The sequence below is a fragment of the Crocuta crocuta genome, unplaced genomic scaffold (genome assembly GCF_008692635.1).
Source record: "Crocuta crocuta isolate KB4526 unplaced genomic scaffold, BGI_CrCroc_1.0 scaffold87, whole genome shotgun sequence".
Taxonomy (NCBI): Eukaryota; Metazoa; Chordata; class Mammalia; order Carnivora; family Hyaenidae; genus Crocuta; species Crocuta crocuta.
Window position 1 is genome coordinate 780,350 of NW_027532166.1, and position 27,680 is coordinate 808,029.

The following is a 27,680-nucleotide window of genomic DNA, read 5'->3' on the forward strand; positions in this document are numbered from 1 at the left end:
TGGGTGGGGGCCACTCCACCCTAAGTTCCTTGCATATGCTTTAGTCCCCTGTGGGCTCAGGGACCGAGACAAAAGCCTTATCACAAAGCAAAAAGGATCCCTTTGTTTAAGGGATTCCCACCCTGTTTGGTCAGCATCCTTAGGACAAAGCTAGAGGGAAAACGTCTAATTCAGGCTTGCCTTGAGCAATGTGACATTTTTACCCCCTCTTCGAGTTATGATTCGCTATTGTGAGGAGGAAAAAATTTAGCCAAACAAGATGTGTTTCTGGGAGAGACCTGAAATGCCGTGATTACAAAGGCCCTTCCCCCTCCAAGTTAATGGGGATTTGCAAAGAAAGATTCCATTCCTTTCCTAGACCTTGCTTCCATCAGGCTGAGCATTAAGCCCCAAAGAGCACTTAATTAATGAGTTTGTTCCCCATTTAAAAATCAGACTTGTGTGTTTGGGGAGGGGACAAGGATCAAGCACTCATTTTGCCATTTACGTTTATTCCGCTAATTTTTAAGGCTGGGCAATTTTTAAGGGAAATTAAATCCCCGGTGCCTGATTCATTTGACACCAAACTCATCAAGATGTGGCTTTCAAGGCCCCTTTGAAGTCTTAAGACCAGACATATGGTCAAGGGCCCACGTGCCTATAAGTGTATTGGAAACAGACATGTTAATAAAATGTTTCCTTCTTGGAAACAGACATGTTAATAAAATGTTTCCTTCTTGGCGGCATAGCAGAGGCGGCTTCAGGAGGGCTTCCACGGGTTGCAGGGGGAAATTGGATGAGGAAGAGGCAGGCCTCAGGGCTTAGAAGGGGACAAGGCCTTCACTGGGTTAAGGATTTCTGCAGGTCAGCTGTCAGTGCTGTCTGCTCTAACCACTGAAGAGTGAGGGCCCAGTCAGCTCCTGATAGGAAAGGGGCAAAATCAACAGGTGAAAGTCGGAAAGGGCCCGGCAGGGTCGAGTTTCAAAGTTGTCCAGGTGTTTGTACAAACAGCAGCCTGTTTCCATGGCAGCAAGTCCAGGTGCCCTGTGGCTCTGGCCATTGACCAGCAGAGAGGTGCACAGCACCTGAATCCTGCGTGATGTAATGGGCGGGGCCTGCAGAGGCAGCACCAGGTGCAGCCTTGTAGGAGGAGTCGGTCACAGAGAGCGGTAGCCAAGACTCACAGCTCCCAGTGAGACAACCACGCGGAGGAAGCGCGATCTGAGAGGTGAAGCAACCTCTTCAAGGCCACACAGCCACCGAATGGCTGAGCCAGTGTCCAAACTCTACCTGACGCCAAAGTCCAGCAGTTCACATATAAATGCTGCCTCCCCAGCAGAAACCAGCAGACATCACGGCATTGAAACCAGTGGCTGTGCCCCCGTGCTCCGCTGCGGGCAAGGTCGGCATCCCTGGACAGAGGCTGGACAACCCCCAAAGCCCACAACCCCTTTGGGAGTCCGGGAGCAGTTATTCCCAGCACAGGCCCACAGATAAGGGCGCCCCCTCCAGAAGGAGAGGCAAAAGAAAATCTCCTTTCCTCCCACCTTCCTCCCACCTCTCCGAGGGAAAGAAGCCTTCATCTTGATCAACGAGGTGCCAGCGATGAAGGGGCTTGGGGGCAGACTGAGGGCAAAATACAGCCCACCCCCACCCCGGGTGGGATCTGTGTGATATCCCTCAGACACTCCTGGCTACCCCAGAACAAAGGAAAGGGGTTCAAGTGCTTGCCATGGTAATGTGAGAAACTAAGCACGTGAAAAACTAAATTCCTTTACTGCCTATAGCCCACTGACACGTCCTTGACACCAGCAGAGTGACCTCCCTCTAGCTCAGCTGCCTCGATGATGACACTATGCTGGGAGCAAAAGAGAATCTTGGCTTAACATTATCCCAACTTCCACAATCCTGCAAGTCTACTTCCTTCATCTCAGCTGCCCCAGGATCTGTGCTGGCCATCAGCTCCAAGCCTATGGCCCCTGATATACATCTGAAGGGTGTCCAGACTGCGGTTTTATTAAATGGTAATAAATGGCATTTCCCTAGCTATAGCTAGCCCCGCAAGGTCCTGGAAATGTTGCTTCCAAAATCCCTTGGAGACTTACTGTATCCCTGCCCCCCTCCCAACCTGAGGGTATATAGTGAGTTACCCGTCACAAGCCCACTGCAGCTCTTCCTGCCCACGGGTCCTGTCCCCGCGCTTTAATAAAATCACCTTTTTGCACCAAAGATGCCTTCAAGAATTCTTTCTTGGCTGTCAGCTCTGGACCCCATGAACCCCCATCACCCCAAAACTTCATCACCAGGAAGAAACACACCAAAGGAACCAGTCTTCCTTGTTTTTCCCTTCACTCCTCACCCCCAATGGAAGGTTGGGGGGGGGCCAGCAGGGGCTTAGCTGGGGGCTCCTGGTCCCTTCCTTCTGTGTTCCTGCTCCCAGAGGTATAACCGGGGAGGTGGGGCTCCCACACTGAGCACAGAAAGGCCAGGGCCCAGGGACAGCCCCATGTGAGCCCTGACACTGCGGCCTGTCCACACAGCACCAGAGCTGGTATCCACACTGTAAAGTGGTGTCACCGGAGTGCCGTGAGGGTGAGCAGCAGGTCAGGGGCTAGGGATCCTGAGCATAACGTCAGGCACAAGCTCTTCCTAGCAGAAGCAGCAGGGAGAGGAAGTCTGACACCAAACACAAACCCTGTTGTCCAAGGGTAGTTGGGACAACAGGTGACAGAGCTTCTTGTTTGAGTGAACTCCCTAAAATGACAGTTTTTGCACGTGATCAGGAAAAAGGCTTTCTTTCCTAGAGGCTGTGTTGGTGTCGAGGCCCATGTGTCCCTCCCCCAGCGCCCTCCCTGCCAGGCCCAGCCTGTCTGGCTGGCCTGTCCTGATGAGATCTTCCCAGCGGGGCTCACAGAGAAGCCAGCCCTCCCCCTGCAGAAAGAGGCAAGGCTCGGGGTGCCTGGGAGGCTCCGCTGGTTACGCGTCTGACTCTTGATCTTGGCTCAGGTCATGACCGCAGGGTACGTGAATTTGAGCCCCGCATCGGGCTCTGCGCTAACAGTGTGGAGCCTGTTTGGGATTCTCCCTCCTGCTCTCTCTACCCCTCCACCTCCCCCTCCCCCACCTCCACGTGCCCAGTCTCTCAAAATAAATAAACAAACATTTACAAAAATGCACGTCAAAGCAACTCGCTGATCATGTGTCTTTTCGGCCAGGGGTTGGCGAGAGCTGGTCGGAGACTCAAACCATTGTTTCAGAAACACCACCCTCCAAGAACACCACCGGAGCCTGACAGAGCAAACATTTAATAAGTTATAAGACACAATTTACAGTCGGCTTTTGATTCCAGTTTCGCTTCCATGTCCCAGTTTACAAAACCTGTGGCCCCTTCACATCAGGCTTCGGGCTGCTCCGGTTTCTAATGGGAGGGCTACTGTCAACACCTGCCCCCAGCTGCTACATCCTGGTGACTGTCCCCCACCCGCTAGGCACTCGTGACAACAGCGGCCACTTTCTTAGGATGGAGCACCAAATCAAGAGTCTGCCTGCCCAGACCACACCCCCATCTGGGCCCTGAAGTCAGGCAGTGTTCCCCAAATGCTTTAGCTTTATTCCAAAACCAGCTCAGGTCTGCAGGAAGGGGTGCAACACGCTTTGCACCCCATCTTTGGAACTTTTCACCTCCACAATGCTTTCCAAACGCCTCAGATGATGTGGTCGGGGCCAAATGAATGCAAAGCCACCGAGAGCTATGTAGCTGTCCTATTTCTGCCCGACGGTGAATGACCACCCGGGGGCTACTGCTGCCCTTCCCGCCTCCTCCGCAAAGGTCAGCAGGAGTTTTTCTCTTTCCGGTCAGTAATTATTTTCCAGAAGCGATCCCAGGGCTGACTGGAGGTGGGTGTGGAGTGAGTGCTCTGTCCCATGACAGGCCTCTGTGTATGAGGGCGCGGACACAGTGACCCACGTGTGGTCACTTCGAACGTGTTGGCAAGACTCATCGGACGGACCAATAGCTGGAGTGTGTGTTAACACAAACGCTCGTGCTGGTTAAAAACAGAAGGGATCTTTGGCGGGAGGGGCTGCTCGTCACTGCACCCTCGGACACAGCCACTTCGGTGGCCTTGAAAGACAAAAGCAAAAACGTGGCTGCCAAGAGGGGCACCTGTTACAACTTTGCAGGGAAATAAATACTCAGCAGAATGAGAGGAGAGACACCAGAAAGCACTGAGGCGGGTTCGCCACCACGTACTCACTGCCCTCTGCGAAGTGTAAAAAGGCCACGGATGCGCGGGGTGTGTGGGGAGAAGTGCTGAAACGATGGCATCTGCCTGAGAGCCTTTTATGTGATACGGGCCCTGGGAGAGACGAGGCTGGTTTTAAGTCATCTTCTTTGCTACACGACAGCCTAACCTAGGTCGCCTCTTGTCCCTCACCCCGCCCCACTAGGCTTGTTTCATTTTGTTTCGCAACCTGGCTGGCCAATTTCGTTTTCGAGAAATGTCAGTCCTGCAGGTGACCTGGGTCTGCCTGCAGGGGGTGATCCGTGCCACCAAGAGGTCCGATTTGAACCAAATGTACATGGAAATCTCAGCCCATTGAAGGAGTTTGCATTTCTTAAGAGTCCCCAACACGTCCCTAAGGAGTCAAGTCTAGGACTTATTTCTGAAGGCACTTTAGAACAGCAATGTTTTCAGGACCGGGGTTCAGACCCACAAACGGGCTGGAGAGAAACTTTGTATAAAACAAGCAACAAAAGCAACCATCAGAAGCCCTCCCAGGATTTGAGGAGACCCTGTTAAGGCACTGTGACGTGGAAGGGGCTGCCGGGGATGTGTTCCTCTCCCCACTTCACAGCCAGAACATAATCCCCCTTCTCCTTGACCACGTATGTGACATTGTATTGTTGGTTGCCCACATGCTTCATGGAGACCTCTTCGCAGGGGGTGGTTGGTCCATGGACACCGATCAGCAGCATGTTGGAGCCTGGGAGGCAGAGAAAGGTGGTTACTCTGTAGGACGCAAGACAGAAGGCAGAGGGAGGGGAGGGGATATGAGGACCAAAGGAAAGGTACCGGTGACAGTCTGTCGAGATTCTACAACGATGCTGGGGCCTTTGAGAGGTGGAATGGCGTGGCAATTATGAGCATAAACTTATAGAGCACGACGGCATGGGTTCAAATCCTGCCCAGCCACTTCCTAGTTGGGTGACCTTGAGGGTGGAATTCTACCTGTCTCTGCCTTAGCGTGCCCATCTGTAAACAGGAGATGATGCCAGCACCTACCCCGTGGGCTTGTTGTGAGGTTTACAGCAGTCAGATGTGTAGCCCTTAGCTTGCAGCAAGGGCTATAGAAGCAATGACTACTCTGATCTCATTTATTCTCATAAAAAAATTAAGGAAGGTGCCCTATTCCCATTTTAGACAAGAAGAAACTGACTTTTAAAGACTTCTAAACTTTCCCAAGATCACATGGCTAAATCTGGGGAGGGAAGGAAGGAAGGAAGGAAGAAGTAGAGCCAAGTCTCCAGCCCAGATGTGCTAGATGCACATCTAGAACCCAGGCAACTAACCACTGACACCCAAATAAATACCCAAGTTCAAACTGCATTTAAATCAATTATTGGCACAGAAGGGGCCAAGTTACTGATTCAGTTTGCCCATCTGTGATGGGGATAATGCTACCTTTCCTGTCTACCTTGAGAGCATTTGAAAGAATCAAGAGGCAACAGAGAGGAAAATCATTTAAAAATATTAAGTGCAGGAGAATGCGGTATGAACAAGGTTACTTGCAAGTGGCTGGGGGGCAGGGGTCGGTGGGCACTGCAGGGAAGACCAAGGTCAGCAGAGGGTGCCCTGCCCCCACGCGTGGGCAGGACCAGCTACATACCCGCTTTGCTGCAGTCCACCAAGAAGGAGCTCTTCTGGCCCACAAAGGCCTTCGAGAGCCCTGCCCCCTTGGAGGTCACCTTGCTGGCATCTGAGGAGGCCTTGGGGATGGCGCTGTAGCAGGTCTCTGTGGATGACCTGGTCACCGACTCCACCAGAATGGATGAGGTCTCGTTGGCTGAGGCAGGGCTGACCAGACGCTGGCCTAGGACACGGGAGGGAGGAGTGAAGAGGTGAGAGCCCCAGGCAGAAGCCCCAGGAAAGTCCACGCACCCCAACAGCTGGATCCAAGAGCCACACACCCTCGCCTCACCCCAACACCTGAATCTATTCCCCACCTCACACCCATAGTGTCTTCCAAACCCCAGAAATCGCTCCCACATAGCCTCCTGCCACCCTGCAGAATTCACTTCTTTCCATTTATATAAAATACTCTGTGTATAAGTAATGTTACATGTCGGGGAGAAAATGTAACAAAATACCAGAAATGGTTCTCTTTGCACGTGAGGGGATGATTTTTCTATCTGAATCTTCTAATCTTTCTGCAATGAACCTATTCTACCCCTATAACAGTGAACCAAGTGGAGACATGTGGAAGAGATTTACCACCATATTTACGATGATTACCTTGGGCCCTGGACCATGGGGTGGTTTTGACTGGCATTTTTTCTAGTGTTCTGAAGGAGCATATTTTTATAAATTTAATAAAACCTTCAATTATTTTAAAAGTAAAGGTTAGATGGGGCACCTAGGTGGCTCAGTCGGTTAAGGGTCCAACTTTGGCTCAGGTCACAATCTCATGGCTCGTGAGTTTGAGCCCCACATCAGGCTCTGTGCTGACAGCTCAGGGCCTGGAGTGTGCCTTGAATTCTGTGTCTCCTTCTCTCTCTCTCTCTGTGCCCTCCACGCTCACACCATCTTTCTCTCAAAAATAAACATTAAAAATAATTAAAAAGAAAAGGTTAGAAATAAGAGGATTTTTCAGGTCTTGATCTGAACAGGTACATAAGATTTCAAATATGTAAGTATTTCTTTTCCGTCAAAAACATTCAAGAGTCAAAGTTGGATTCAACATATCTAAAATTAACCATGGTTTCTAGCATTAAGTAACTCTGTTGACAATCGGCCAAGAGAAGCTCCACCGGGAAAAAGGATAACTTCAAAGCTGTTTGGTTGTTACCTGTCACCTTGGCCTTGAAAGGACTGCCCACAATGTGGTTGGGCCCGCCATATTTGACACCAATCAGGTAGTTTCCAGGAGCCATGGGGGTGTACATGACTTTGTACCCTTCTGGGGTTTCCTGGCAATCCATTTTAACCTTGGACGGGCCTTCAATGGTGACAGATAACGTCCCTGGCCCTGCTCGGGTGGTGTTGATGAAGAATTCAGACTGGATACCTGGGAGAAAGGGAAAGGGAGTGTCTTGTTGATGGTTTGGAGGGATGAGGGGTGCGGCGCTTTCCCAGGGACACAGAAGCAGTGGCAGGAGCACACACAGGTTCCCTCCCAGAGTGGGGGGGGGCGGGGGGCNCTGCCAGTAAAAGCTCTGAGCTCCTGACACAGAGGACCTCAGGCCCTGGGGGCGGTAACTCCCTTTCCAAGGCTGCAGCAAGAGTGTGGCTGACATTTCGCCCACTAGCGCCAACCGCCAGGACACCCTGCTCCCTCCTCTGGGCACGAGCGGTGGCTGGGAGCAAGAAGCCCGAGTTGTCCTTGAGGGCCTGAAGCGCTGTTTCAGCTGCCAGGGCCCAGCCCTGCCCCCAGCGGGTGGGGGATGCGTAGGCCGCCCTGACCTTTCCTTTCTCCTCTGAGCAGACTTGGAGAAGCTGAGCAGGCCCCGCCTCTCCTTCTGCCCCAGCAGGATCCTTGCCCCAGACGCCACGCTGAAGACTGGGCCGGCTGCTAGGATCTGCCAGCCCGCCACTTTGCCATGAATACCAGCAAAAGAACAGGGCTGAACAGCAGCTGCTGCTAACTGAGCAATATTTACACTGCTCAGGCTCCAGATCTCCTACTAAGCATCATGTTAGGTACCCAGTGATTCCTGTTTGACAAACGACAGGGGCTCAGGGAGGTTCAGGTGCCTGCCAGTCAGCCCTACAAACCAGTCTGAGTGGCTGCAGAGCCTCTTGCCTGGCTGGGGGACCTCCTGCACAGACATCCTGCCTTGTGGTGAAAGAAAAGCTGGGCCGACCAATGACCGTGCTGGCATTCCTGCCTGAACCCATGGCCCTGCAAAAGCCCCCACTCCTCCAGGCCCATTGCAGTCCGGAGAGGGAAGGAGGTGGTCGTGAGGGCTGCCTGCAACAGCGCCCTCTATGGGCCACCCCTGGTACAGCACCCTCGCGCGGGGCAGTGCTTTTTCCAGAGCCTGAGATGCCACCCCAGCTGGGAACTATTTTGGTTTAATTATAGCTCCTAAGCCAGAGAAAGAATTATTGTTCTGGCTATCAATAAAACAAAGGCGCTGCTATCATGCAAGCCCCAAACAAACCCAGCTGCTTCTGGAAGCTCCTGAGGCTCCTGTCCCAGGCGCTCCCCCCGCCCCCCTCCGCCCTCCACTATCTCAACCTTGTTTCTAAACCGTGCAGCCAAGAAGCATCTCATGCGGCAGCTGCCGAGGGACGCTGTGCGGAGAAGGGAGGGGTGGTGATCAACAAGGGGACAGCATTTCCAGGAAGTAGCTGCGAGGCGATGATAAGGAAAGCTATTTTTAAAGTAAAGATGAAAAGACCTGACTGTAGTGAAGCCCTGCTGATCTTAACAAGTTGCTCCATTCCCGAGAAAGATCCGTGAATTCTGGCTATAAGGGCTCGGAAAGACAAGGGAGATGAGGCGGGCAAACGGAAATAAGGAATCACAGGGCAAGAGCCACCTGGAAAAAACACCCTATGGGGCAGGCGGGCAGGCGGGCGGGCGGGATCCCTTATTAATCCCATTTTACAAGAAGGAAGTGGAGATTCAGTGAGGTCAAATCTCTTGCGCCAAGTCACATGGCTGGGGAACTGCAGATCTGGGATTTAAACACAAGATCTGCCCAGCCCGGGTGTCTGGGTGGCTCAGGCGGTTAGGCCTCCGACTTTGGTTCAGGTCATGATCTCGTGGTTCTTGAGTTCGAGCCCCATGTCAGGGCTGCAGAGCCTGCAGCCTGCTTCGGATTCTGTGTCTCCCTCACTCTCTGCCCCCTCCCCCATCTGCACTCTGTCTCACTCCCAAAAATTAAAAAAAAAAAAAAGATCTGCCCAGCCTGGACCTAAGGCACTTGCCTGAGAGAAGTAGGAGAAAGAAAATCCACATGCAGGGGTCCCTCTGACCACTGCCTCCGGCTAGAACCAGTATGTACCCCAAACATCTCTGGGCATAGCAGTCCTCCCCCCAACCCCGCAGGTGCACAGCCGAGTCCCTGTGGGTTCAGTGCATGTTGATACTGCAGCCCTTGCACCATCGTGGAGGTGGGCGAGGGGTCCAGGGAGGGAGGGGGCTTTTCTGTTCCACCTCGTGCACCCTGGCCATCTTGCAGCATTGCAGCAGGGAGAGGCTGCGCTCCCAGTCCAGAGTGTCTAGAACTCCCTGGTCTAACTCCTGACCTCTCAACTCCTGTGCAGCAGACAGTCCCACCCCTAATTCACCACATTCCCCTGCTCCCAAGCCTGCAGAATGGGCCATTTAAAGCTCAAGCCAAGAGATACAGCAGGCCCACCCATAGCAACACAGGGAGTTTGCTTTATTCTGCAGGTCAGGACGCCAGGCCCTCCAGCAGCCAAGCACAGATACCTTTTCATTCCCTGCACACTACAGCTGTGTCGTCTCAGGATGGATATTTGGGAAAAGGCTTGGGAGCGGGAGGGCTAGAAAAACAAGACGCCCTCCCCTTGACAAGAGCAATATTTACACAGCGTTCGAAACAGGCCTGCTCTGTGCCTCTCCCTCCTGGCCGGAGTCTCCCTGCAAGCCGGCCCCTTCTCAGCGGCATCCAGCACTTGCAAAGCACAGCCCCAAACCCAAGCTCCCGAGAAGGCATGCGAACAGTGAAGAGGAAGCAGGAGAGGCCCGAGCGCAGCAGGTGTGACCCAGCAGGAGGGTGAGGCGGCTGCTGGCAGCTCAGGAGACCCCCGTGGCTGCTGTGGGGCCTGGACCAAGGCGTGCATGGTTCCAAATGCCAGGAGGACCTCACGTGGTCTTTAATGGCGTGTGGCTGGCCGGGGACCACGTGCCTGCACTACTGCCTGGGAACCATTCCAGGGCGGCTGGGAGAACGGGGGTCCTGGGTGAGATACCCCACAAACTGGGCCACAGGTGCACTCACTACCTCTGGGCAAGCCAGCCACTGAGAGAGGCAGCAAAGCACAAGGGTTAAGGGTTTGAGTCAGGGACCTGGACTGATTCCTGGTCCTGTGCTCTCTCAGCTAAGTAAGCTTGGGGAGTGACTCAACCTTTCTGAGCCTCACTTTCCCCATCTGTAAAATGGAATGGCCTCGGGTGAAGCTTCCTATAAAGGGCATGCTGCTGGCCCAGAGTTCAGTGTGGAGGCAGCCCGGACGGGCCTGGGGAGTCCAGAAGCACTTACACCACCCCTGTAGGTGGTTTTGCTGAGGCCACTGCTTTGACCAGAGTCCTGGGGCGGCATGCCAGCCTGTCAGTCACTCCTGCACCTGGGCAGGGCCCCTCAGCCACTTAGGACACTGGCTCCCTCGGGCTGGATGCCAGGTAACCGCGGCCACTCATCCCATCGCCCAGTGGGAGGCGGGTCTGCTCTATCCCACTCACCGCATCAGGGGAAGCTAGATGAAAATACATACACACAAGGGACTCGAGGCCGGGACTGGGCTGCCATCCAAAGGCCCAAAGTAACACCCAGCACAGGAGCACCTGGTGGCTCCAGTCGGTTAAGTGTCCAACTTCGGCTCAGGTCATGATCTCATGGTTCTTGAGGTCAAACTTCATCAGGCTCTCTGCCATCAGCACAGAGCCTGCTTCAGGTCCTCTGTCCCCACCTCTGTCTGCCCCTCCCCTGTTCACACACTTTATCTCAAAAACAAAAACATAAAAAAAAAAAGTAACACCCAGTGCAAACTGTCCCAGTGAGTCCATGCCAAGGGACGTGCCCTGCAAAGAAGTGTGACTGCACACGCTCCCCACACTGGCGCTCCGTACCAGTGACCCACCCAATGCCCACCTCTATCTTCACCGTGTGAACACTGGCTGCAGCCGTTACAAGGTGGGTGGATCTGTGCTCTGACACAGAAAGTTCTTTAAGATGTCAAGTGAGGGGTGCCTGGGTGGCTCAGTCAATAAAGATAGTGTCCAATTTCAGCTTGGGTCGCAATCTCACAGTACACAGGTTCAAGCCTCACACTGGGCTCTGTGCTGACAGCTCGGAGCCTGGAGCCTGCTTCAGATTCTGTGTCTCCCTCGCTTTCTGCCCCTCCCCTGCTTGCACTCTGACTCTCTCTCTAAGATAAATAAACATTAAAAAACAAAAGATATCAGGTGAAAAACATTGTATAACAATACGTGCAATAAGATTATTTCTGTAAAATAAAAGCAAAACTATACGCTGCTTTCTTAACAAACGAACTAGCTAAGCAACCAAGCGACCAAGCATGAGGACGTCAGAAGGCCCTCCCCTGAACTGCCAGTGGTGTTTCCTTTTGGGTCTACATGGAGGGAGGAACAAGCAAGGAGATGGAGCCAGTTTCGTTTCTCTATGTCCTAGCTGCCTGTCCCTTTCACAGTCAGATGTGTCCCATCCATGGCAAAGACTAAAAACAAGCTGTAACAAGCCCCCAAAGCTCTAGAACTCTGCCACCATCTTTTCTCCTTCTCTGTTAGGACCAGAAGTTAAAAGGAGGAGGCCGTGACAGGTCCTGGTGGTGATTCCAGGTTGCTTCTGGGAGCCCAGGGACTGCATGATGGAGCCAGTGGGTAGGAGACCTCCCAGGAGGCTGTTACCCGCACTGAGTTCTGTGCAGGCAAAGAAACCCTCAAAAGGAAAAGATGGGGCGCTGTATTCCTTCATGATCAGTGTCCGGGCCCAGAAGTCAAGGCAGGAGGCCAAGGAAGAGATGGGCGAAGCAGAGCAGACAGTAACGAGGAGTGACAACGCGGTCATCGAGCCCTCGCTCCGGACTGATCGTGGGTCAAACCACATGTCCCAAAACAAGCCTGGAGAGCAAGAGCTCCCAAGTGCACATCGGTGCAGCCCCCCTGGGGAGGCCGTGGAGAAGGCTTCCCGAAGCTCCTGGCCCTGCCCCCGAGCTGCTGCGGCGGAGGCGGAGGCGCAGGCTTACCTGTGGTGCCCCCCTCGAGCCCCGCGCCATAGGCGGACACGAGCGCAGGGTTGCCCGCTTGTCCTGGCTCCCCGACGCGCACTTTGAAGGGGCTTCCAACCACGTGGCTCCCGTTGAACTTGACGTCGATCGTGTGGATGCCATTCTCGTGGGGGATGAAGCGAACGGCATACTTATCTAGGAGAGCGAGCAAAGCACAGGGTAAAGTCGAGGACGCGACACCACCACGCTGGGTGAGGGCGAGGGACGGGAGGCCGGCCTGAGATGGCGAGTTTTAAATCAGTAATAAGACAACAGCTCTGCTGGAAGCCTGGCACCAGTATGTTGGATTTCAAAACCAGAGGGGGCGCTATCTGCGTCCCACGTCAACCCTTTGGGAAATGCATCCAAATCCAAATCTCCAATTCTAGGTCTCATCCTCTCTGACGCCTGTCTCGGGAGATCACTTTCTTTATGAAAAGCTCACTTCTCACAAAGTTTCTCTATTTGGCCACTTGAAGGGGAAAACATTGGTTCCAACCAGCATGAATGCTTCTGAATTAAGCTCTAAGCTAGCAAGCCTCTCACATTTAATACGTGTTCTCTGGCAAAACGGCTCATTAAAGTTCATTATGTCAGAGAATTCTGCACATCAAGGGAGTGGGAAGGAAAATCTTATGCTATTAAGCATCCTAGAGACTCAGATTCTTTGAAATATAAATTTAGGGATGAACATCAATGAACTTTTCCCTCAGAGTAAAGTGAGATCAAAGGGTACTTATTCATGTTATAAGGTCAGCAACATAATAAAAATCTGTAAGGTTTTGTTACAATAGGAGAAAAAAATCACAATGAATGTAATGTGAAAGGAATCTGAATAACAACAGAATATAAAGCAGTATTTGTTTAAAAAAGAAAAAAAAGGCAGACTAGCTCCCAAAGTGTCTCCCTGTCCCTGGAAATGTTTATTCCCTGACTGTAAACAGTGCCTGGCAACGAGAGCAGAAGGGGACGCGAAGGCCGCTGGCCTCGGTGAGGCTCCTGAGCCCTCCACTGGGGCTGGGGCGCGTCAGAACCGTCCCTCGCGGAGACGCCGGTGTGGACCTCGCACCCCACCTCCGGCTTACCTGGCTCTAGCTCAGACACGTGGCACTCCTCCACGGCTCCCGAGGGGCTGTGCACCTTGGCATCGATCTTGCCTTTCGCCCCATTCAACCTTATAGCAAAGGAGGCTGGCTGGTTAACTTTTAATCCCGATTCCTGAGAATTTAATACATTAAACAGGTTACGGCCCTTGGCGTTCCTGCTCAGTGGCCACATACTGACCCAACCTGGGACTCCAGGGCACAGTTCTCATGCGAATAGGCCCAGAGGGTTATCCTTATAACACGTGATGACGGAAGAGCAGATGGCATGTTGCACACTTGTGGTTTTAAACAGAAGACAGCAGAGGCACATGGCGGGCTGGTCTAGCACCTTGATTTGGGCTGGAAGGAATGGTTACTTGATTTGGAGCCTTAGCCATCCTGGTAATAAAACTATCGTTTTTGCATCCCAAACAAGACCTGGACAACCAGAAAGGCCAGTGTCTTCCAGGTCCAAAAGGAAACCCCATTCTCTCTTTTTCTTAGATTGAATTATTTTCAGAGAGAGAGAGAGAGAGAGAGAGAGAGAGAGAGAGAAGGTGTGAGCGCGAACATATGCACACAAATGGGGGAGGGGCAGAGAGAGGAGAGAGAGAAAGAATCCCAAGCAGGCTCCACACTACCCATTCAGAGTCTGAACTCACGAAAGGTGAGATCATGACCTGAGCCAAAGTCAAACATTTAATCGACTGAGCCACCCAGGTACCATAACGGCCCCCTTTTAAGAGGAGCCCGGCAGCTGACAAACCATGTATTCACTAACACAAACAAAGTCTTATATCATTGCTATTTTTTATCTCAAGGGTAGGAATGGAGACAATGTTTAAAAAATTTGTAAACGACTATACATGGTTAAGAATCAGCAGGACTTGGGGTGGCTATCATTTCCTAGCTATGTAAGTAAGTTGTTTAACCTTTGAGTCTCAGTTTTCTCATCTGTAAAATGGGCACAATAACCAAATCTATACCAGAGAGCTGCTGTGAGGATGAAATAAAGTTATGCATTCGAAGCACTCAGCACAGGGCCTGACTTGTACACAGAAAGGCTCAAAAAGGTCAGCTTATCATTAAATATTAAGCATTTAGAAGTTGTTTATATCCTACTAAAAACACAACAGGGAAAAGGATAGCTTTCACTCTTCACTGGGTAAGTTTCACCCTCCACACTCTGCCCTGGAAACTATAGCCTCTTCTGGGAGGAAAAGATCAGAGGTCTAGATGATTAAAATATAGATACAGATTTCTTAAGTAGGCTCCACACCCAGTGCAGCGCCCAGTGTGGGGCTTGAACTCAAAACCCTACCATCAAGACCTGAGCTGAGATCAAGAGTCACATGCTCAACCGACTGAGCCACCCAGGTGCCCCAGATGCTTAAGATATTTTAAGATTGGCCAGTCCTGAACTACAAAATTGTACAAGTTAGCAGTTTTGATGTAAACTTGATTGGAGAGCCACTCCTCACTGTGTGATTGAAGAACTTTGCTGGGGGAGGTCTTGTTAAAATGCAGATTCTGATCCAGTGGGTCTGGGGGTCTGAGGAGAGCCTGAGATTCTGAGATATTTTTTTTAAGGGGAAAGAGAGAGGGAGGGAGAGAGAGAGAGAGAGAGAGAAAGAGAATACAAGGTGGGGAGGAGCAGACAGAGAGGGAGAGAGAATCCCAAGCAGGCTCCTCGCTGTTAGCACAGAGCCTGACTTGGGGCTCGAGTTCACGAATCATGAGATCATGACCTGAGCAGAAATCAAGAGCTGGATGCTTTATTGACTGAGCCACCCAGGTGCCCCCAGAGCAGCTTTTAAAAAATAAGACTGCTGAATGGTACCATTTGTCTTTTCTTTTTTCATAACTGCCTTTTTTTTTAAAGTTTATTTATTTTGAGAGAGAGATAGAGAGGAAGAGAGAGGATCTCAAGCAGGCTCCTTGCTATTAGCACAGAGCCCAATGCGGAGCTTGAACTCACAAATGGTGAGATCATGACCTGAGCTGAAATCAAGAGTCAGACATTTAATGTACGGAGCCACCCAGGTGCCTCGAGATTCTAGGATTTTAATAAATTCCCAGGCGATACCTGAGGCTCCTGTCCCAAGACCTCATCTCTGTAACAAGGCACTGATTTGGCAGTCACTAGCCACGTGTGACTATATATTTTTACATGTAAATCAATTAAATTAGATAAAATTAAAGATTTGTTCCTCAGTTTCACTAGCAACATTTCAAGTGCTTGACAGCCACATGTGGCCAGTGGCTACCACGCCGCACAGAAGAGACGTGAGACATTTCCATTGTTCTAGAACATACTATCACACTGTGCCGTGCTAGAGGTTACAGACTGGGGAGCGAGGACCACACACAAAATTAAGGAATCTTTGATCACCAGATTGCCCCCATCTCATCACCCCCTCCTCCACAAAATGCCAGCCGACTCCAATTTTCTAAAAAGTCTTGAAGTGAGACAAAACAATACATGCCTCTCTTTTCTTAACCAGCACCAGATGTCAGCGTGCGGGCCTCCAGCAAATCTCTGATAAATAATTTACATATCGCTCAGCACCAAGTGACCCGAGAGAAACAGGACAAGCTGACGCTCGTCCCTTCTACCGTAGCAGCCGGTTACAAACGCTTGCTTGATGGATACACGGCCTTCTGCACACGTATTCAAATATTTATGACCCGACTATGTTGACAGCACTCTACAGAAAAGTTTTCAAGAGGAGAAGATTTCTCCAAAACAGGTTTTTGGGGAAAGAACCATGCACCTTACCTGAATCCACTTGCCGCTAAATCCTCAAGAGGGAGATAAACACCTCAGAAGATCTGAAAGAAATCTTCGAGATGCATGAAGGCAGTTCTTTGCCCTCAACAAAGGCTGGGTTTATCTCCCTCCATAGGTTTTAGTTAAGTCGGCCACAAAAGGAACTTCTGTTAAGAAGCCTTTAAATGAAACACAAGAAAAACATCACGCCACAGCGACCAGTTAGCACCCTTGCTCGGCTCCAGCTGAGGCCTCTTCAATCTGTGGATTGTGACCCTTGTTTGGGGTTCAGTCTGGGCTCCCTGCTATTTGGAACAACCAGCAATGCCGATTCTCCTTAGGGTAAGGTTAGAATCATTGGAACTGGTGATATCCAGTGATATCACCAATCTGAGATCCGGGACTGGGTATTCACTCAGTGTTTTTAAGAACCGGGGGTAGCTGAAGGCTAGTTAGAAAACCCCTTAACCAGAAATCAGATTTGGGGATTCTGGTGTTATCCCACAATCAAATTACTCCTGATTCACACACCTTGTTATTTTCAAGATGCGCCTTGCATCTTGAGCAAAGACCCAAAGGCATCTCTAGTGGTTCTTAGTTTGGTTGCCGGCTCTAATGCAACCTTGAGTTCAATAGCCTATCTAAGACAGTAACCATGTGCCACAGTGCCAGAGTGGGGGCTAAGGAGACCACCATTAAAACTACAGGTTCTGGAACTACAGAGACCTCACTCTGCCTCGTATTAGCTGGCTCCTGGTAGCCATAACCCATCTATACCTCGGTTTTTCCAACTTTAAAATGGGGTCAAGAGAAACCTACCGACCAGGCTGTTGCAAGGATTTAATGAGATAATACTGATAAAGTTCTTACATAGTGCCTTGCACACTTATTAATAAATCATCATACTAAAAGCAATCACAATTGACTTACTTGAGGAAAAGGAAGCCCAAAATCGTAGGCAAAACGTCAACGGACTGTTAGTCTTGTGTTTGTTCTATCTGAAAGCCCTCCTTATCCCTTAACCAATGATTAACAGGCCTCCTTTGTTTCTCTTGAATAAATATTTAAAAAACAAACTTGTTCACCAACGTTGAGGTGTTTTGTTGACCATGGCTCTGTGTTCACTCGCCCCAACGGTCTCCTGTCCTAAATGTGGGGGTGGGGGCTGCCTCCGCCATGGGAAATCTCCCCTGTAAGTGGGTAGCATGTGTGATCCAACCGGGATAGGGCCCTTGACTGAGGGGATTGAAGCGGCCTCTGGAGCCCAGGGTTTCGCTGATCAGCCTGTGGCCAATGAGATGGATGCTTCCTTGCGTCTCACCTGAAGGCTCAGAACAGTGAGGCGGCGGGCGTCGTCAGATGGCGCGATGACTGGCACCAGGTAGGGACTTTCAGGGATGTGCTCATCATTGAACTTGATGGACACCTCGTAGTTACCTGTGGGGGCAGGAAAGTCCCATCATTTCAGAGATTCTGGGAAGGTGGCTCCGGAGCAGTATCTCGCTTCTTTGCTAGGACTGAAATGTCTTCCAAGGCACCCTACCCTCCTCCATGGCCACAGCTGGTCGGTTGAGGGCAGGTCACCTGGCCGAGGCTGAGCCAATAGGATGCTCTTAGTTGGGCAAGGGCAGAGATCCTTAACCTGGGTCCACAGGGTCTCTGCAATGGCCTGTGTATAGAGCTCAGAAGACCCATGAAACTTGAATGGGGAAACAATTATCTCTTCACTTTCACTAACCTCGATGTGAAATGTAGCATTTCTTTTCTTTAGAAATGTCAACAAGAAACCATGGCACATTAGAAGTACTTGTGACTTTGTCACCAGCAAAGATCACAGATATTTTCATATCAATTTACAGTTTTGCATACACCCTGACACATCATTTGCACTTACCACTACTTTGAAATTACAGTAATTAATAGCCCATCACCAAATCCTATGATTTAATGTATTCATGAAGATGAGCATCTATTGCTATGTTAGACATTTCCTTGAAGATTTTGATAACTGTGTTTTAGTACAATCGATTTCCTTTATAATCCAATGTATTTTATTCTAAATGTTTTAAAACACTATCCTGAGCACAGTCCCCATGGGCTTTATGCCCAAAGGGATCCACGGCACACAAAAAGCCAGGAGCTGCTGCTCAGGGGAGCTCAGATGGTGAGGCCACTCTTCCAACAGCCAGAGGCCAAGGATGGGCGGAGAAGGCTGGTCAGTGGGAAGAACAACATGGCTGAATGAAAGCAGGAGGCAGAGGGGCCAACAGAGAAGAACAAGAGATGAGAATTCCTGCCCCTTTGAGGCCTGACATGATTTCTGAAAGGAGGTGCTCCCATGTACCCACACAGATAAATTCCTCTTTTCATTGAGCTACCCTGATAGGCTTCTGTTCCTTACAATCTAACAGTCCCCCAACAAGGAAAATGCCTCAGCTGGCCCTTGATTACATACCAGGCTCCTGGGCAATATAGGACACACCGCATGATCCATTTTTATGGTCATCAAACGTAATCTCGGCCTTACTGGGGCCCTCAACGGCAATGGACAACCCTCCAGCACCTGCTTCCCGGGTCCAGATGCTGAACTCAGCTGAGACAAAGAAACACCTGGTTAGTGACTGGGTTACCTTTGCTGCCTTCTTCTTTAACCCCAAGCAGCCCCTAAGGGAAGGAATCATTGATGTTTCCCAAGTACCACCCAGGAGAACATTAAGTTCATAAGAAATGAGACATCTTTGAACACACCGAGTAAGGCAGAAAAAGAGGAGAATGTTCTGTTTTTGTCCCTATAGCTCTTCCCGCCAGCAACCACCACTACAACCGGTTTTGTAGAAGTCTAGTGTGTTCCACCGAATGTTAGTGCTGAAGGATGTCTACGAAGAGCTTCGTTAGTCGGCTCCCCCCTTAGATGCTCACATGCAGTCATCCGAGGAGCCCCCCCACCGTGAGAAACGTGTTTGGCTTTGGGTAAGCAAGCCATTCCCAAACACATTTAGCCACAGAGGCCTCGTTTTAAAGAATGCCCCTTCATAACCACCATCAGGATCACATATACCGAGTCTTTCTCTGGAACAGGGTGAAGGGTGTGGGGTGCTGACACCCCCAGGCCCCGGTCTTCTCCCCGAGTAAAAAGCCTGCTCAAATGCTCACCTGGGACCCCTGCTTCTCCTCTCTCCAGGCCGGGGCCTCCCGCGCGGACCTTGTGGGCGCCCCCCTCGCCGAGTGGCCCCACTGTGAACTGGAAGGGGCTGCCGGTTACGTGCTGGCCGCGGTACTTGACACTGACCGTGTGAACGCCCATCTCCTGGGGCACAAACCGGACGCAGTGCGAGTTCTTCCCCATGGACACAATCTCTGCCTCGGTCACGCGGCCAGAGGGACTGGTGACATGGGCCGACATGTCACTGCTGTTGATTTCTGAAAGGAGGCAGGAGTTTGGGGGGGGTGGAGAGAGCAGGGTTAGGGCAAGAGACCAATGCAGAGCAGGGCATGCAGGACAAGCAGCAGAGGTTGGCAAGGCAGGTGCAGCCCAGGGATGTGGGTGCTCAGGCTTTCTCCCCTTCAGCCAGGATACCTACCCTCCTGTCTCCCTCAAATCCCGGGAGGCTGTGACCAGCATGGAGACAGTTGGGCCCCACCGGCCACCCAGTGCAAAGAACATTCTAGGGACAGTGACACTTTTTGCCCCACCAAGTACTTTTACAGTCCACCTGGCTGGAGCTATCTCCACACAGCAGTTTCAAACCAGAGTCTGGGGCTGATAGTTACAGCAGGTAAGTAAAAACTACAATAGCTCAGATGTTTCTAAGCCGAAGGTGATATGTGGCCATCTAGCATGCTTATAGGGGCTCTTCTCCATAGGTAGGTAAGTGTAGAAAATTCCCATCACCCCATACTTTCAAGAAGCTTTGGCGTCTCTTTTAGGCAACAAGACAAAAATGCATTTAGAGAAAAAAGGTGAACACCTGTTGGTCACAACGGCAAAGGGAAACCATGCGTGAGCAAAGCTTGGAGCAAATCAGATACGAGAGGCCGTGCTTTCAGAAAAGTGATGTCTCGGGTCACCAACACTGGAAGCAGACTGTGTCTGCTGCCCCGACACGTGCTCATGCCATGCCAGTGACTGTGCCTGCACTGACGTGGTGGAGACAGGTGCCCCGCATGCCGGGCGACCAAGTAATGCCATCACCTAGAGCCGCATGAAGCTGCGCTCACCAGCCCTACACCATCTGGGCTGAGCAGCCATGACTTTGAGTCCTGAGGACAGAGAAAGGGAGGCGGGTTGAGGAGAGGGTCAGCCCACATGGCCTGGGTCCGGAGGATGTCCGGAAGCGGGTGAGCCGTCCTCTGACTGACAACAGGGGACCATGTAGGTCATGAGGGAGAAAGTGAGTCTCACCCAGAGTCATCTGGTCCCAAGGAGCTGACCAGAGTAAGAGGGGCCGAGAGCCAGAGAGACTTTAGAGAAAGAGTAAGTGACCCCACTAGTTCTTCAGGAAACAAACAGGCAAAGGGAAAAGGCAGATGATTGGCACAATGGGTAAAGCAAATGGAAACACAGTCCATGTCCCTCGTGACCCAATAAATGAAACTGGAAACTAGGCCCCTTATTTTCCACCGGATTGGTCAATGTGGGAACCAAACACAGTGCCCAGTGCTGGTGGGGGAGTGGATAAACGGGTACTGATCCTTTTTCTGGAGGGCAGTCTGCCAAGGTGTAGCAGTATTTGAAACACAGTAGTCCCACCCTGGGATGTCCATCAACAAGAGCACACGGTGGAGAACATTCCAGACTGCCAATTGTTGGAATCCAGGGATGGATTGGGACGCCTGGGTGGCTCAGTTGGTTAAGCATCCGACTTTGGCTCAGGTCATGATCTCATGGTTCATGGGTTCAAGCCCCACATTGGGCTCTGTTCTGAATGCTTGCTCAGAGCCTGGAGCCTGCTTCAGATTCTGTATCTCCTTCTCTCTCTGTCCCTCCCCGCTCATGCTCTGTCTCACTCTATCTCTCAAAAATAACTAAATGTAAAATTAAAAATTAAAAAAAAAAAGGAATCCAGGGATGGAAAAGAGTGTACTTGGAATAGGACTATACGATGAAGGATGATGCATGTGGACATGGAACGGAATCTTATGGAGTCATTAAAAATATGGAAGTATCTTTCTTTGACGTGGAAAGATGCCCACAATACAGTGTGTAACAAGGACACAAGTGTGATCTGAAACTGAGCCCACGTGTTCATGAGACTGGAGGCAATCAGGGTCCAGGTCTGGGCCTCAGATGTGAGCTTTGACCTTCCCGGCTGTTGGGGGAGGATGCGACACTTACTTTCCCCATTTTTGAACACCTGCACTTTTCACGATCACGAGGCATCAGCTCTTTTAAATAAGCGATCCTGTGTGGACACTGTAGGAATGAGGCTTTCCCCACATTCTCATGTGACCGACGGTGCATCTGCCCAGGGAGAACCCACCACCTACCAATGACTGCTCAGAAGGCAGGGTACGTAGACACGGGACATGTTAGGGAAGAGGGGAAATGCAGTGCAGGATGAACAACTGCCTCTCCAGATCACGACATGAGCCTCGTCTAGAAGACTATCTAGATTTTCGGTCCCCACAGAGTCTGCCCAACAGCAGAGCATGTGGCACCTCTGGGCAGAGGACCCTCAGAATCTGCAGTCACAGTGATGTGTCTTTCTAGAAGGAAGTCCAGGCCACATTCAGACAGACCGAAGTGTCCGTTCACACAGTTCATGGCCAAAAGGCTGAGTGTGGGCCACCCACCCAGTCTCCACTCTCATTTTAGGGATGGGAGAGATGAACTGAATACTGGAAGGATTCCAATGGGCTGACACTTCTGAAATACTTCCAAATACTGGCATCAGCCGATCCAAGTCTCTCACTGACGTGACTCCTTTCAGCAGATAATAAATTTAAGTCTAAAACCTTATTTAACTTCCCCCCATATGACATAAGAAAGCTATTTTCATTTGGAAGAATAAAAAGGTAGCAGGGAAACAGATTTTTTCCTTGGGTAGGGCTCTGTGAAAATAGTATTAAAAATATAAATAAATACATTACTTACCTATTTACTTAAAAATAGCCACCCATAGAGGACTTAGTATGTTCTAGGCGATGCCCGGATGTGGCTTCCAGTAGCACCCACCACCCTGACCCCTAAGCAACTCATGCTCACCTGGGATTTTCAAGTTCAGGTCACAGATGCTTCCGACAGTGGCGACAGACGGGGCCCGACTGGTTCGGGTGATGCTCTCCTTGACTCTTCCCTCGCCGCTGATCTTCACAGTAAATGGGCTCCCTGCAAGAACCGAGAAGACCCTTGTGAGCAGCCCAGACAGGCGGAGCCACAGCACTTACAGAAAACCTAAGTGTGAGACGGGGAGGGCAGAGGGCACCAGACGCACCGGGCACGTGCTCATCAGCAAACTTGGTGGAGACGATGTAAACCCCAGGCACAGTGGGGAAGTAGGAGACCTTGCAGGTGCCATCTTCCAGGTCCTCTGTCTGGATGTCCACTTTGCTGGGGCCTTCCACAGCCAAGGATATGCCACCATAACCTGCAACACCATGGCCCAGAGCTGACGGAACCGCAGCTCGCTGGGGGCCGGGATGGGGGCGTGGGGGGCTCGATGCACGCAGAAAGGACATCAGGCTCTAGAAAAGCAAACTGCTATTTCCAGATGGCGGAAAGGCAGTAACACAGGCAGCCCCAGACAGAGGAGCAGGTTAAAGCTCTGAGAAACCCTGTGGTGAAAAACCCTGCTGAGTGTGGCTTTGACCACAGGACTCTTTTCTCAAGGATACCCATTTTATTTTTAAATTTGATTTAGAGAGAGAGAGAGTGCGCGAGTGAGGGAGAGGGGTAGGTAGCAGGGAGAGAGAAAGCAAGAGTGAGAGAGAGTGAGCAAGAAAGAGAGAGAGAGAGAGAGAGAGAGACAGAGAGAGAATCTTAAATAAGCTCCATGCTCAGTACAGAGCCTGACATGGGGCTTGAGCCCACGACCCTGGGATCATGATCTGAGCTGAAACCAAGTGTCTGATGCTCAACTAGCTTGGCACCCAGCACCCCTCAAGGATATCTGTTAATATCTCACAGAGTACTTGTCCCACAGAACCCACTTGGGAAGCCACTCTGGCCACATGCCTCCAGGAACAGCATATATTAATCGCTGGTTGTATGCCTGACAACTAGAATTTTTAAACTGCCCCTAAGGTGCCTCAGATGTCCAGCCAGGGAACCACTAAGATGGCAGATCTGAAGATTTAACAACCTAAAGAATCAATAGGGAGCATCAGCTCACCAGGACCAGAAAGTCTCTAGCCCTCTCCTATGGGGGACTGTGACTTTGACTAGAAGTCACCAATATGGCCATCACTCAAGAAGGCAGAGGATGAAGACACTGTCATGTGGCATAGTTTGGAGAGGCCCAACCTAATCCAAACCATTTTAAAGAGGAAACAGGAAGAGATTCTGTATTTCCACGAAAGCACCACTCAGCTGACACACTCTTGGCCAGCTGGGCCAACCTCCTTTGCTTGGGCTGAGTCTAGGGGACCCTGGAAAGCTGCAGATAATGGCGGGAGTACACATAATGACAGAGAGATCTGTGAACTGTTTGGACTCTGGATTCAAATGCCAGAAGCAGATGGGCTGTTAAATTCTAAAGCCTGTTTCTTTATCTAGAAAATGCATATAATTCCTACTTCACTGAGGCTCATGGGCTTAAATGATAATGCACACAGAAGGCCTACAGCTGGAGGGATGCTAAGAAAGAAAAGGAAGGTGGATGATGGAAAGATCAAGCAGCCTGAGCAAAAAGATCGTTCCCGCGAGCTCTGGGCCTTTCCTTGGGAGTGTCCGCACATACCCGCATCCCTTGTGTCCACGATGAACTCAGACATTTCAAAAGTCCGGCCCTCTGACAGGCCACGGCCGTAGACCTTGGCTCTGCGTGCGTCACCGATCTCGGACTGGACCACCATGATGGACACGGGGCTGTTGGCCACGTGGTTGCCGTTCTTCTTGATGCTGACCAGGTGCTCACCCACCTCCCGAGGGATGAAGGAGATGCCTGTGCCAGAGCACAGCTTAGGGTTTGTAAGGTGGGAGAGCAGGACGGAGGGAGGAAGCGGGAGGGAGACACACCCACAGGAAGGGAAACAGGGCCTCCCTCCTGACTCGCCAGCATCCAAGAGCGTGGTCGACATCACCATGCAGTCGCACTCAGACTGTTATCACGTGGGACCCAGAAGGGTTACCACCTCCTGCCCTAATGTGCTGCCAGCTCCCCAGGACAGGGCGGGGGAATGCCCGCCCCCCACCCAGCTCCGGCCGGAAGGCAGCCTGGGCTCACCGATGTGGTTGTTGGGCAGCCTCTTCAGGAGACAGGGCTCGTCGCGGCCAGATGGGGCCTTAATGCTGGCCGTCAGGGTGCTCAGGTCGGTCTCGCTGATGTCAAGCAGGAAGTCGGCGGCAGAGCCCAGCTTCACCTGAGAGCACCGTCTGCTGTCATCTGCGAAACAGCCCCCCCCAGGTGCGTCTCTTGTTACATGTGGTCTCCCCAGCTCTCTGGAGCCCTCACTCCACATGCCATTCACAGATGATCCGGTGAGAATGAATTACCCAAAGTTAACTGAAAAGACCTGCCTTGAACAAGGAGCAGACCTAACCAACAATGAATGACTGCTGAGCATGTCTGGTTAAAGGGAACCAGCAGGCACTGGAGACTTGAGGCTTCTCGGAGCCGCTTTTTAAAGGAGTCTTTGCCAGTGGGAGGCACCTGTCACCTGTCTGCCATTGCCTTGGGCATTCCTCAGGTGAGCACTCTTCATCTCCTACACAAGACTGCTGACTGCCTAGGGGCACCTGGGTGGCTCAGTCGGCTAAGCGTCCGACTTCGGCTCAGGTCATGATTTCATGGTTCGTGGGTTCGAGCCCCGCGTCAGGCTCTGTGCTGACAGCCAGCTCGGAGCCTGGAGCCTGCTTCAGATTCTGTGTCTCCCTCTCTCTCTGACCCTCCCCTGCTCATGCTGTGTCTCTCTCTCTCTCACAAATAAATTAAAAACGTTAAAAAAATTAAAAAAAAACAAAGACTGCTGACTACTTAATAGACAGGTGTAAACACCGCAGGGACAAGAACCTCGTTTTTGTGTCTACTTTTTAACCCACTGATAGTGTGATATGAACACAACCAGCACAATAGACATTAGGAGTGTGGGCTTTGAATCAGATTGCCCGTATCTGAATCCCGTATACCCATGTATGAATGTGGCTAAGCCACTATCTCTCCAAGCGTCAGGTTTTCCATCTGTAAACGGCAAGAAAATCTAGTAGTGATGCTCAAGGGCATCTTTGGGTCCATGTATCCGTGTAAGAGATATCTGAATGCCTCTATGTGAGGGTCTGCTATTCGCAGGCTGAGGTCAGACCGGCACAAAAAAAGTGCCCTCCCGATGGCACTGCTTGCTTTTCCTTAGGTTGCCAGCTAAGGGAGGCATTAGGCCAGCCCAAAGGTGACTCTACGCCCCCTTCCTTCCTAAGGAGTCTGTGTGAAACCTCCATGTAGAGGCCTATCCTCGTGCTGTGGGTCTGGTGCGGAGAGAGGCTGTTAGGGCAGCTATGCCTCCCCACACCTCCAGGAAGCCCCCCGGCAGGCCAGGTGACCTTACCAGTGATCTTGGCTGTGAAGGGGCTGCCAGGGATGTGCTTGTCATTGTACTTGACCAGGATGCTGTAGTCGCCCGGGAGGGTGGGCAAGTAGGTCACTGTGCACGTCCCGTCTTTGTTGTCGATGCAGCTGATTTCAGCCTTTGAAGGTCCCTCGATAGCCAAGTCTAGGCCACCTGCGGACGAGAGGAAGGAAGGAGAGCTTCAGGGAGAGAAATATTCCTTGTTTCAACAGGGATCACACCTCATCCGGGGCGGTCCCTGTGTCAGGAACAGCAGACTGGCACATGCCACAGGAGCTACGGGCCAGTGCAAATCAGAACAAAGCAGTTTATGTGGTAAAACCGCCCCCTGGAAAGGCATTCCACCATCTGACTTCTTCACTACAAATGACCCTGAGGTTCTCTTATTCTTCAGGATGCTTGGGACGTGAGAGGGGTAGCATCCAGCACACCAATCACACGTATGGGAGAGTCACACACACACACACACACACACACACACACACACACACACACACACATGGCCCTGCTGGTTAGGCGCTGGATGCCATCCTGAAAATCCCTGGTGGGGTGCCTGGCTGGCTCAGTCACTACAGCAAGTGACTCTTGATCTCAGGGGTGTGAGTTTGAGCTCTGCATTGGGTGTGGAGATTACTTAAATATAAAATTAAAAAAAAAAAGAACCACAGATTTAGAAGTCTCCATGATGACAATGGTCATAGGCATAGAGCTTTACCTGGAATGGGCAGTAACGCATGTGGTTCTCTCAATATTTGTACATGTGCAAAATAGAACCCATGCAAAACCATCATTTTCCCAAAACATGCTTAAATTTCAGGCAAGTCACGTAAAACATTTCATAGCATCAATCTGATTTTGATCAGAACACAGAGGACTTCAAAAGTTCTGTTTGGGGTAGGAAAAGCTCTATATAAGACATGAAAAATGGGGCACCGGGGTGGCTTAGTCAGTCAAGCACATGACTCTTGATCTTGGCTTGAGTCATGATCTCACAGTTGGGGGGTCTGAGCCCTGCATCGGGCTCTGCACGGACAGTGCGAAACCTGCTTGGGATCCTCTCTCTCCGCCCCTACCCTGCTCATGCTCTCAATGTCTGAAATAAACTTTAAAAAAAAAAAAAAAAAAAAGACAAGATAAATGGTACCATTCAGCAGTCTTATTTTTTAAAAGCTGCCCTGGGAGCACCTGGGTGGCTTAGTTGATTAAGTGTCTGACTCTTAATTTTGGCTCAGGTCATGATCTCATAGTTTGTGAGTTTGAGCCCCATGGTGGGCTACACACTAACAGCAAAGAGCCTAGTTGGGATTCTCTCTCTTCACATCCTCTCTGCCCTTCCCCCATTCATGAGTGCTCATCCTCTCTCTCTCTCTCTCTCTCTCCCTCTCCCCACCCCCCTCAAAAGCAAACAAACAAACAAAAGCTGCCCTGGAAATGCGTCCACCTAACTCTCCAAATGGACGGCTGGAACCACAAAACCACACAACCACCCGGTACCTTCTCCTGCATCCTCGGTGACGATGGTAAAGGTGGCGGTTTTGTTGGCTACTCCATACACCAGGCCTGGACCATATGCAGAAACGCTCCCACTGTTCGGGTAGTTCACGTAGAACTGGAGCGGGCTCTCTGGGTTTGCAAAGAACACAAAGGAGAAGGGGACTCATGGAGGGGCGAATGTGTACCTTGGACACCCAGTGTCTTCACATTCACCTAATAGCAGGCGGGGCTGGTATCTCCTACCAGCAGACGCTTGAAAGCCGACTCCAGTAGACCTCACCCCCAAGGCGTCTACTCACTATTGTTTTTTCAATCACTGCACAAGAAAAATAACCCCAAGGCTGCTCTAGTCTGGAGGGGGGCCCAAGCAGGGCAGTGCAGCTCAACTTAACCAATAAGGAGGAAACAGCTGACCGTGCAGAAAAATGACCC

The 27,680-nt window shown here is 51.1% G+C and overlaps 1 protein-coding gene across 2 annotated transcripts in view; it reads right to left on the reverse strand.

Moving 5' to 3' along the window:
* Window positions 1–3,268: 3,268 nt before the first annotated feature.
* The window catches only part of FLNB (filamin B), a 142,650-nt gene continuing 118,238 nt past the window's right edge, over window positions 3,269–27,680 (reverse strand). For both annotated transcript variants that reach the window (XM_077776687.1, XM_077776686.1), the window contains 14 exons: window positions 27,249–27,377; window positions 25,734–25,907; window positions 24,419–24,577; window positions 23,933–24,136; window positions 22,469–22,621; window positions 22,240–22,362; window positions 19,188–19,454; window positions 18,490–18,627; window positions 17,356–17,471; window positions 13,265–13,397; window positions 12,159–12,335; window positions 7,048–7,266; window positions 5,869–6,072; window positions 3,269–4,965 (listed from right to left, as the gene is read on the reverse strand). In XM_077776687.1, coding sequence (XP_077632813.1) covers window positions 4,778–4,965; window positions 5,869–6,072; window positions 7,048–7,266; window positions 12,159–12,335; window positions 13,265–13,397; window positions 17,356–17,471; window positions 18,490–18,627; window positions 19,188–19,454; window positions 22,240–22,362; window positions 22,469–22,621; window positions 23,933–24,136; window positions 24,419–24,577; window positions 25,734–25,907; window positions 27,249–27,377 — 2,384 coding nt within the window. In that variant the 3' untranslated portion in view covers window positions 3,269–4,777. The remainder of the gene's footprint in view (window positions 4,966–5,868; window positions 6,073–7,047; window positions 7,267–12,158; window positions 12,336–13,264; window positions 13,398–17,355; window positions 17,472–18,489; window positions 18,628–19,187; window positions 19,455–22,239; window positions 22,363–22,468; window positions 22,622–23,932; window positions 24,137–24,418; window positions 24,578–25,733; window positions 25,908–27,248; window positions 27,378–27,680) is intronic.